We start from the raw sequence: 10,396 nt of genomic DNA on the forward strand, positions 1-10,396 counted from the left end.
TGGCAATCCCTGACCTTAGTGATGGTATCTGAATTAGGAAGGCCCTTCACAATTGGTCAGCTGTTTTGTAGAGACATTATATCTGTTCCTAAAGCTGAAATGACTGGCTCTTGAACATATAAATTACTAAGGAGAAGCAAGTCATATTAGAAGTCAATAAATCTCCACTTAAAATGTTACCAATAGCCTCTGGGTACAACAGCAGAAAGTTTTGATTATGTACCAGAACCTGGGACTGAGGAAATCAACTATTTTAGTCCAGAGACCAATCTTAAGCGTAATGTACACAGAGGATCATACATACCCAGTCTGCCTACAGTCACCAGAGACATGGGGTCACCCGTTGACCATGTGGTGCCTCCATACGCCCCCTCACTCAGCTCCCCAGTGGTGGTTGTCACAGGCTCCTGAGGACCTGAAGGAAAAGAGGATTGACGCGTCAGTCTAGCTTTCCTTCAAGATGGGAACACACAAGAAATGCTCTCACTAGGCACTGACTCAGCATGTCCTCATCTGTCTCTGAGAAGGCACATGGTGAGGACTGACTCTCTTGGCACGGAATCAAACTGATAAGGTGTCTTACATCATAATTATAGAAGAGTTTCCTGTTGATGGTGGGACTGCTGAATTGATTGGCCTCAAGCAAAAGCATTTGGCAGTAGTCTGTCTCTAGCACCTAATGTGAATTCACCATTGGTTGATTTTTCTCTCCCATGTTTTAGACTCTCCATAAGTAAAATAAGGATTATATCATGAATTATTATATCAGATTAGCAAACATATGCAAACAATATGTCTTGGTTATGCACTTTCTTATTTCCCTTTATCATTCTTTTATAACTATCTTCATGCAGACTTCACATCTGGGGAGGGTAAAGGTAGGCTCAGACTGGAAGGAGCTGAATTTGGACTCAAGGATGCTAAAAGTGTCACTAGTTACATAGAGAAAGTAGAATTATCCTACTAGATATGTGTAACCAGATGGACATTCTCAGCAGGAATCCTCTCTTTACCTTTTTGAATAGTATCCACCAAATCTCAGAATGGCCAGTGCAAGAGAAGTCAGGAACTAGGTTCTTACTTGTAAATAGGATACAGGTATTAACACATGGAGCTGAGCTGGGCTCTACATCAGAGGAGCTCTCCTCAGTGGCTAGAGTCACAACTACACCATATGTGGTGGCCTTTGGTGGCCTGGCCACAGAGATCACCTTAAGGGTCCTGTATTCTCCCACAGTAATGCTCACGCACCAAGGATATTCTGGGGAGCCAGTGCCTGGGAAAACTGTGGTTTTCTGGAATTGAATGTTGGTGAATAATGTAGACAGTGTCAGTCCAGAGGCAAGTGAAGGAGAATTAGGGGTTCTGGATTTCTCTGCCTTGGAAGAAACATAAGAAGCTGAAGTTGAGCTTAGAATAAGTACCAGAGGGGACAGGGATTTGGTCTTTTCTCCGAATCCTCCAAGACCTCCAAAAAAGAAGGTCTTGTCTATGATGGCGCCTCTAGCCCTCTGCTCATAGGAGTAGTTATCTCTGAGAGTGAAAAACTGAGTCTCAGCAGAGGGGTTCCTTCCCAGGAGGCTGTGGTCGTGGTGTCCAGAGTAAGAGTGCTCTTTGCTGCAGTCCTAGACGGGCTTGTTGGTGTGTTGAAGGTCATGTGTAAAGAATCAGCCATGTGAGGCAAGACAACGGTTGATGTTGGTTCTTCTGGGGATGCCAGTGTCACCTACTGACTGAGTAAAGCCTGGGATAGGTACAGTTTACTGGGAAGCAAACTCAAGTCCCAGTGATTTCAGTAGTAGCATCCCTGAACATTTGGGAAAAGATCATGCTTTTGTGTCTGTGGCTGTGCTAGAATCCTGAGAAATACCAGTGTCCCTCAGTCCAAGAGTCTGTGAGGAACCAGTTTCTTCCCCAGTCCTTGCAGTTTTAGGAAGAATGGAGGCTGAAGTGTAAAGGTTGGTTGCCTCTGGAATGAAGGGTGTAACCATTGGTGGCGTGACATTGTGTGATTCTGAGTGGGTAGGAACAGGAGAACATGACCAGCCCCAGAACTGGTTGCCCAGACAGAGTCTACCAGTAAAACTGTAAAAGGATGAATTCCCTCTGTGTCTGTAGTGGTCTCAGAAGCAGCCAGTGTCTCCACTGAGGTACTGATCCAACTTGGAGAACTCCTCCCAATTTCTGTGCTCACACCCACCGGCGATCTGGTTTTCACTAGACCCGGTGAGTGACCCCATCATCTCAGTGGTGTCTCACTTCAGAAAATGGTTTACACTGTCATCTCTAGTGTAGGAGACTTCAAGTTCTGTCCCTTGGAACTTGTACTCAGAGTCAGATTTCCTTCAGGAGGGGTCACTGCTACTGGGTACTTATGCCCTGACATTGTGAATGCTGTAGGAAGAGTTGAGGGAGGGCTCTGCTTGCCTTCCATGCTGGTAAGGACTGGTGCTGGTAAGGACATGATGGCCACTCCTGTGCTGCTGACCACCCAAAGATGCTTGACCTTACCCGTCCTGGACCCTGAAGAGAAGGCTTATACTGAGATGGATGGGCTGGTTTTGGGCTCCAGAATGAGTTCCTGAGAACTTGTGTCTCTATGAGAAGTTGACCTGGTAATAGTTGCAGATGATGGATATGTACTAGTTGTCAAGATCAAGGTATATACAGGGCCAGGCAGAGAAAGGGACCATTTACATCAGGCTGTGTGCTTGGCTTCTCAGAAGAAGCAATGGAAATGTATAGAGTTGTCAGTTCAGGGCTTTCAGCAGTCTGACTCATTCTAAAGTCTCAGCAAACATAGTGGTCATCTGCTGGCCACCAGGAGAAGCTGTGACATGATACAGTGTAGTTGTCCCCCCAAGCCCTCCATTGCTAAAACGTGTACTCATGATTTTAGGAAGTATTAGTGATTATGGTAAGGTTTCTATGATTATTAGATTGATCTCTGTGAGTTTGCTTGGAGAGAACATTTAACAAATCCTGTTTCTGACCAATGGGGGAGAGTCTGTCCTTCCTTTTCTATATCTACTGCTCCTTCCCCATATCTGACCCTTATTTACCAAGTGCCTGTGGTCCCTGCTTCCCCACCTGAAGCCCTGGATTACTGGATATTATCTCTAAAGATTTAGGGCATAATTTAATTTGTATATTATCTTATTATTTCTTATTTTGGAAACTCCTATTTGGCCTTTAAAGAGAATCTAAGGGCAGGGAAGATTAGATTATAAAATGATAGGTCAGTCTCTAAACCTCTATCGCTTCTACCTGACAAGAGAGAACCATTTCCTTTTTAGGAAAACCTCCAGGACACAGAGTTGACTTGCTCATGGTATCACATCCTCCAAGATAGTGACTTTTTCTCATGTAGGGCTCATTCCAGGAACTATCAACCACCCCTGACCAATCCTTATCATGCTAGCTCTGGACCTCTTTCGATAAGACCCATATACTAATGAAAACATCCTGAACATTGAATGGTCTCTTGTGTCCTTGGAGATATTTAAGTCCCATATTGGAGAAATAGGGCCCAGAGATCTACATTTTTTAGGAGAAATGCAGGTGGTACCAACATCTCAGGCTAGTTCTAGCAGAAACACAACTTGCCAGAGAATAGAAAACATGGTTCCTAGAGAGACAAAGTTTAGCAGCAGCTGTCATACCTGCAGAATCAACCACGGTCACAGGTGTTGAAGGGTCACTATTCAGCCATGAGGAACTTTCATATGTGGGGAAGTGAGTAACGGACACCACAGTCCCATCAGTGCCTGTAGGAGAGACAGGTGGGTTGGATGGATACTGGTCAGTTTAGAGGGAAGGCACCTGAGAAAAACTAATATGTGCCCAGTTTGGAAACAAAGACATTTATTTATAAGAAAATGTTATTCAAAGGCTAGAGACAGGAGAACACAGATTTGGGGGACTGGAACACCAGCTCTGCGTGAGAATTGTGCCGTGAACAAGCACGATGAAATAAGATATTAATGGGCAATAATTGAGCCTCTTCTCTCTCTAGTCCCAGAATCAACAGAATCCACATAAAGTCTGGGATCACGGATATCACATCAAAGTGCTGGTCTAGTCCATAAAAAATGGGATTGTCAAAGAGTGAGGCAGATCTGTCCAGGTGACTTCAAGTCAGATATCCTAATAGGACATAGAGGAGGGCATATGCCAGATAGTGTCAGGAAAGGCTGTCAGATTCCTGATAGGAACCTGCTTGTTTTATAACCAGTGATGACCAAGGTGATGTGATCAGTCCTCTCAGGGAGACAAGACAGACACAGAAGCCACATACTTCTATTCCCACTAGTCTTTTTTTTTTAAATTTTTTTTAATGTTTATTTACTTTTGAGACAGAGAGAGACAGAGCATGAACGGGGGAGGGTCAGAGAGAGAGGGAGACACAGAATCTGAAGTAGGCTCCAGGCTCCAAGCTGTCAGCACAGAGCCTGATGCGGGGCTCAAACTCACAGACTGTGAGATCATGACCTGAGCCGAAGTCAGACGCTTAACCGACTGAGCCACCCAGGCGCCCTCCCACTAGTCTTATTGAGACAGACCACCAATCGGAGATACCTAGGGAAGCTTAGTCATGATGGGCCGATTCTTATCTGGGTGAGAACAGGTGACCTCAAGAAGAAGTTTCAAAATCTAAACATAAGAATTTACTATTCTACCATATTATGTAGCAATTCCATTACTAGGTATTTTTCCCCAAAGAATCAAAAGGACTCAAATAGATATTTGTACGCTAATGTTCACAGCAGCCTGATTCACAATGGGCAAAACATGGAGACAGCCCAAATGTCCATCTATGTATGAATAAGCAAAAGGCGCTATATATCTACAATGAACTATTTTTCAGCCTTAAAAAGGAAAGAGGGGCGCCTGGGTGGCTCCGTTGGTTAAGCGGCCAACTTCGGCTCAGGTCATGATCTCACAGTTCATGAGTTTAGGGCCCACACTGGGCTCTGGGCTGACAGTTCAGAGCCTGGAGTCTGCTTCAGATTCTGTGTCTCCTTCTCTCTCTGCCCCTCCCCTGCTCATGCTCTGTCTCTCTCTCCCTTAAAAAAAAATAATAATAAACATTAAAAAAAGGAAAGAAATTGTGATACAAGCTACAACATGGATGACCCTTGAAAACATTATGCTAAGTGAAATAAGCCAGACACAAAAGGACAAATATTACATGATTCCACTTATATAAGGTACCTAGAATAGTCAGATTCACAGAGACAGAAGTAGAATGGTGATTTCAGATGCTAGGAGAAGGGGAAAAAGAGGACTTAGTGTTTAATGGGAATAAAGTGTCTGTTGGGGAAGATAAAGTTCTGGAGATGGATGATGGGGATGGTTACACAACAGTGTGAATGTGCTTAATGCCACTGAACTGTATATTACCTCAATTAAAAAAAAGGTTTTAAAAAATGTGAGATTCATCAGGAAGTCTACACTGCACACTATAGAAGGGCAACCCCATACTACCGGTAGAAAACCAGACCCAGGGGCTCTAGTGGCCCCCTAGCCAATTGGACATTTCCCTGAAACCGGAATCCTGATGCAAGACAAGTCATATATCCTGTTAAAAAAAGGCGAGGAGATGGGGCGCCTGGGTGGCGCAGTCGGTTAAGCGTCCGACTTCAGCCAGGTCACGATCTCGCGGTCCGTGAGTTCGAGCCCCGCGTCAGGCTCTGGGCTGACGGCTCAGAGCCTGGAGCCTGTTTCCGATTCTGTGTCTCCCTCTCTCTCTGCCCCTCCCCCGTTCATGCTCTGTCTCTCTCTGTCCCAAAAATAAATAAACGTTGAAAAAAAAATTAAAAAAAAAAAAAAGGCGAGGAGATTTCTTACCATCTTCAGTGGCCAAACCAAGGAGAACAAAGCCATTTCCAAGGGGGCAGAAAGAGCAGGTCCTTACTTATGGATGGGGGCAAGCTATCCAGATCAGGAACAGATGGTCTGACCCAGAAGTCTCACCTCTGTCAGGTGGAGCCTCTGACGGTACAGAGACAGACGTCCAGGAGGGCTCTCCCTTGGCTTCAGAAGAGGTAAATGTTCCTGATGAGGTCCTGGCCAGGCCACTCTCCTCTCCCAGGCTGGTGTGCTCTGGCCCTGAGGAGGAAGGAGTCTTGGGAGAGGTTTGGCTTGTCTGTGCCTGAAAGTCAGTAAGTGCTGATGAGGAGACCCAGCTCGAGGCCGTGGGGTCTAGGGGAGAGGCCCCGGTCACTCCCCTGGCGGACGGACCAAAAGAATCAGCACTGTGGCTGATGCTGGAGGATGAGTAAGCAGAGGGGTCAATTTCCCTTCCGGAAGATGAGCTGGCCTCTGACATGAGTGGACTTGTCCCTGCGCCCTCCCCGGTGCCCACGGAAGATGTGGCCTCTGGGGGAGACGGGGGAGAGCTTCCACCCAGCAGTACAGAGGCCAGGGAGGGAGCTGATGCCTTCTCAGTCGGTATTTCCCTAAACTTAGGGATGGATGAGGTGGAGCCCACAGTTTCCGGCATTGCGGGGGCAGAGCCGAAGGCAGTGGTCACCTCAGGGGACGCAGAGGAGACTGAAGAAGAGGGTTCTGGCCCAACTCTCTCTGTGGTCACTGATGATTCTGACCAGGGGCCACGTTGCCTTCCAGGAGTGGTGGCCTCAGAGGAAGCCGGGACCCCCACAGTGCTGTGTGTTAAAGGCAGAGATGAATTCCACTGGGCAACTAAACTTGTTCTCAGATTGACTGTGGTTTTTCCACGGTCAGACGTCTGAGCGACCCCCCTGCTGGTTTCCACAGAGCTACCCACGGCAGCAAGACTCTGGACCTCTGCAGTCCGCCTTGGGGGCGAGCTCGTCTCGTCTCGAGACACGGAGCCGGCTGGTCTTGTTGCCTCTGATGTGAGTCTTCTCTTGGGTGTTGAGGTGGTCAGTGCCGCTGGGGATGTGGGCTCTGTCGATGGAGAGGTAATGGGGAGGGGCCGAGAGGAGCTCTGCCCGGCTTCTGTGCTGGAGAGGCCTGGAAATCTGGAAGCAGACACATCGGTGCTGTCCCTCGTCCCTGAGGCTGTGATAGCTACGGTTGTAGGATCTGAGGGTGAATGAATCAACGCGGCGGACGGACTCATGCTCAGCTGGTGGGAGGCTGTGGCTGTGAGGGGAGTTAAGTCCCCACCCGTGCCCACGGTGCTCAAATCTGTATTTTGGAGAACAGTGGTGTCTACCCCTGGATCTGCAAGTTCATGGGAAGGTACAGAAGGTGTAAATGTAGCAAATGTCTTGGATGAACTTGGACTTGAAGCATCGGGAGCATTTAAGGCCCTTTCCTCTGTTGAGCTGGTACTCAGCCACGTTACCATGGGGAGAGACGTACTGAGAGCCCGGAGCCAAGAAGTGATTGTGCTCTCGTTACTGGTGCTCAGGGTCAAGGACTCACCTGAGGCATCAGAGGTCAGTTCCAGTGTGCTGCTTCCAGAGGGAGGGGAGGCAGAGGCCACGACAGACACTGGTCCTAGGGTTGACCGTGTCCCGAATCCAGGGGATTTTTCTGCCGGATCTGTGCCCTGGGATCCAGTGAAGCGTTCAGCTGTGTCTGTGCTGGCCCCTGCCATCGTGTCCGGGCTAGTGGGACTGGGTGTCCTTGGGATTTGAGGACTTCCAGCATGAGCAGCTGGACTGGCGGACTCTGTTCTTGCATAAGTGTCTGTGGTTCTGAGCTCCTTCACCAAATGGGATGAAGAGACCTGAGCTGAACGTGTCACCATGGGATCCGGAGGGGGGACGTATGTGGCGGAGGCCCCCAGTCCACTGGTGCCGATCTTTCCGGGAAGTGACATCACAGGTGGCGACCCAGAAGAGTAAGAGATTTCATCAGTCTCCATTTTTGCTATTGATACAGCCGCGGTGGCCTTCACCGAGGGTGAGACAAGGGGCGTGTGACTCTCTGGACTGGTTTGCACCTCTCTGAGGAGGACGCCGGATGAGTCTGTTGGTTCTGGGCGGGTGCCAGAGGTAGCAACGCTCTCTTCTGATGGCTCCACTGACGGGGCTGACGATGGAGTAGCCAGGGGAACAGAGACGCCCCTCCATGTGTCCGCACTGGCTGGGGAGTTGCTAAGTGATGAGGAAGTCCTAGAAGATATGGGCATGTCCCATTTACTAGCCTCAGCTGTGCCGGCTACAGTGCTTGCGGTGACCTCCTGGGCTAAAAATGTGGTGGCCACTGGGACTGGGGCAACAGAAGCAGCAGATGAAGACAAGATATCAGGCGAGTGAACTGCAGTTGTTTCTGGAGCCAGAGGTGGGCTGGTTTCGTCCCCAGAAACTGTAAGCCCCCCAGAGGACAAATCATAGGGGGCCCCAGACAAGAGGCCAGCCAAGTGGCTTGTCCTTCGTACAGTCCTTGAGCTGGAAGCACCAGTGGACTGAGATGCACTCATTGAGACCCAACGGCTTTCCTTGGCCAGGGAGGCATGTGTGGATGTCTCAGGTGGAGATGCGGTTCCAATGGGCGGGTGGGTTGTTCCCGACTTCCTTTCCCCACCATTTCCCTCTGTGGGCTGCATCCTGGTGGAAGGTCGGGAAGGAACGGTGGCTGGACCTCTTGGGTTGTCTGTTGAAGGCTCCCACACAGACACTCCTTCCGTGGAGCTGGTTTTTAGGGAACTGAATCCAGGAACCACGCCGGCCGCAGAAAGAAGAGGGGCAGTCGCTGACACAGTGCTTCGTGCCAGAGGCGACCTTGTTGCAAATTTGGGACTCGTCTCCGGCCAAGCATTGCTGTGAAGTACAGTGTTGGTCTGTGACATGGCGGCTGCAGAAATAAAAGCAGGGGTCCTCGTCAACTGAGAAGTTTTAGGAAGAGTGGCGTTGGCTGACTGTGCAATGGAGGTGCTGTTTGTGGCCCTGAAGGCATTCGCTATATGGGATGAGCGGTACTCACCTGAGCGTGTAGCCCAGGAGTCCACGGCTGAGAGGGCTTGCATGGGCACAGAGGTGAAGGCCAAGGTGGTCTTGTCTCTGGAAACAGAGGTCTCAGGTGGAGACACAGATGGATTTAAAGGTTTCTTTGAATCCTCTCCAGTAGTAAATAAAAGGGTGTTTGTCTCTTCTGAGGCAGAGGAGGGGGATGGAGAAAATGAAGTCTTCATTCCAGACACACTGGTGATGCTGAGGGTTCCAGGGCCACCCGACGGTTCCGAAGCCGAAGTCCCGGCTGCGGGGAGGCTGGGCGGGTCTGGGGTCTCGGGGGAGGTGCTGAGGGGGAGCATGCTCCCTGCTGTCTCTTCCCCTGGGGTAGATGGACGGGCCAGGGTAGAGGTGGCACTTCTGACCCTCCCAGCACTTGCCACTGGATTACTTGCCGTTATGGGAAACGTGACAGCTGTGTTTGGCTCCGTCCTCTCTGGGCTCCCCGGGATCCCCGTGGTCGTGGAAGAGGTAACTGTCTGCACTGAGGATGTGCTGGAGCCTGGCACTTTATCACCCAGATCTGAAGCAGGTGACAGCAGGGAAACACTGGGGGTTAGCGTGGTGTCTCCCTCAGAACCAAGCTCAGGGGAGGTAAAGTGATGTTCCGTGTTGGACCGAGGCAGTCCTGGGCTCCTTTGCTCCCCGGAATCTGGAGTCTCTCTAGATGACGTCTCGGGGTAAGTAGAAGAGACCGTCTTGGAGGGCAAGCGTGTGGCTCCCGGAGTACTTGGATTACCAGCCGCCCCCACCTCGGCTGGAGTGACTGGGGCACTTCTCATGGTCTGAGTCAAACCCGTGAGTGTCTCAGATGAAGCCGTATGTTCTGTGGGGAGGTGGGCTGTGGTCCAACTCCTCCTGGTGCTGCTGTTTCCCACCCCACTGGGGACAGTCAGCTGATCGGTGGCCGGGCCGCCTGTGGCTTCTGTGAAGAGTGTGTCTGTCGAGGTTTCTTGGGGTGAAGTTCCTTTGGAGGGGCTGCTCTTTGCAGTGACTTCCGGAGTGGGGGAAGGGCTGACAGAGGTTACCAGAATGCTTGAGGACCCCCCAGGATCTGTCTCTGTCCAGCGCGTGCGCTGGGATTCACTCGCGTCCTGAACGGAGCCTGCCTGGGTCTGTGACGCGGCTGTTGGGGTGCTGGAGAGGGGTGCCCTGGAGGGCTCAGGGTTCCCACCGGCAGCCGTGCTTCTGAGCTCCCCCTCTGGGTCAGATGAGGACCCCGGAGCCCCACCTGTCACCCTGCTGTCAGGGCTGGAGGCTGTGGTGATAGTCACACTGTTCTCTCTTCCAGGAGCAGAGACACTGGTCGCGGTCTCAGCTGGGAAAGTAAAAGACAGGGCACTTTTGTCCACGGTGGCCACAGCTGCGGAAACCTCACGTGATAAACTGGTAACGTGCGTGTCCTGGGTGGTTTCAGCACTACTGCCTGCTGTGTTACAGGACAGGGT

At 50.3% G+C, this 10,396-nt stretch overlaps 1 protein-coding gene across 1 annotated transcript in view; it reads right to left on the reverse strand.

Annotated features, from left to right (window-relative positions):
- The window catches only part of LOC124522842 (mucin-16-like), a 100,665-nt gene extending 90,935 nt beyond the window's left edge, over nucleotides 1-9,730 (reverse strand). Inside the window, 4 exon segments of the mRNA XM_047094497.1 lie at nucleotides 305-415; nucleotides 3,663-3,767; nucleotides 6,809-7,007; nucleotides 7,205-9,730. Coding sequence (XP_046950453.1) covers nucleotides 305-415; nucleotides 3,663-3,767; nucleotides 6,809-7,007; nucleotides 7,205-9,730 — 2,941 coding nt within the window.
- Nucleotides 9,731-10,396: the final 666 nt, after the last annotated feature.

This window comes from Lynx rufus, unplaced genomic scaffold, assembly GCF_022079265.1.
Source record: "Lynx rufus isolate CCGP_SWC_20201006 ecotype Redwood Valley unplaced genomic scaffold, mLynRuf1.p SCAF_4, whole genome shotgun sequence".
In the NCBI taxonomy this organism is placed as follows: Eukaryota; Metazoa; Chordata; class Mammalia; order Carnivora; family Felidae; genus Lynx; species Lynx rufus.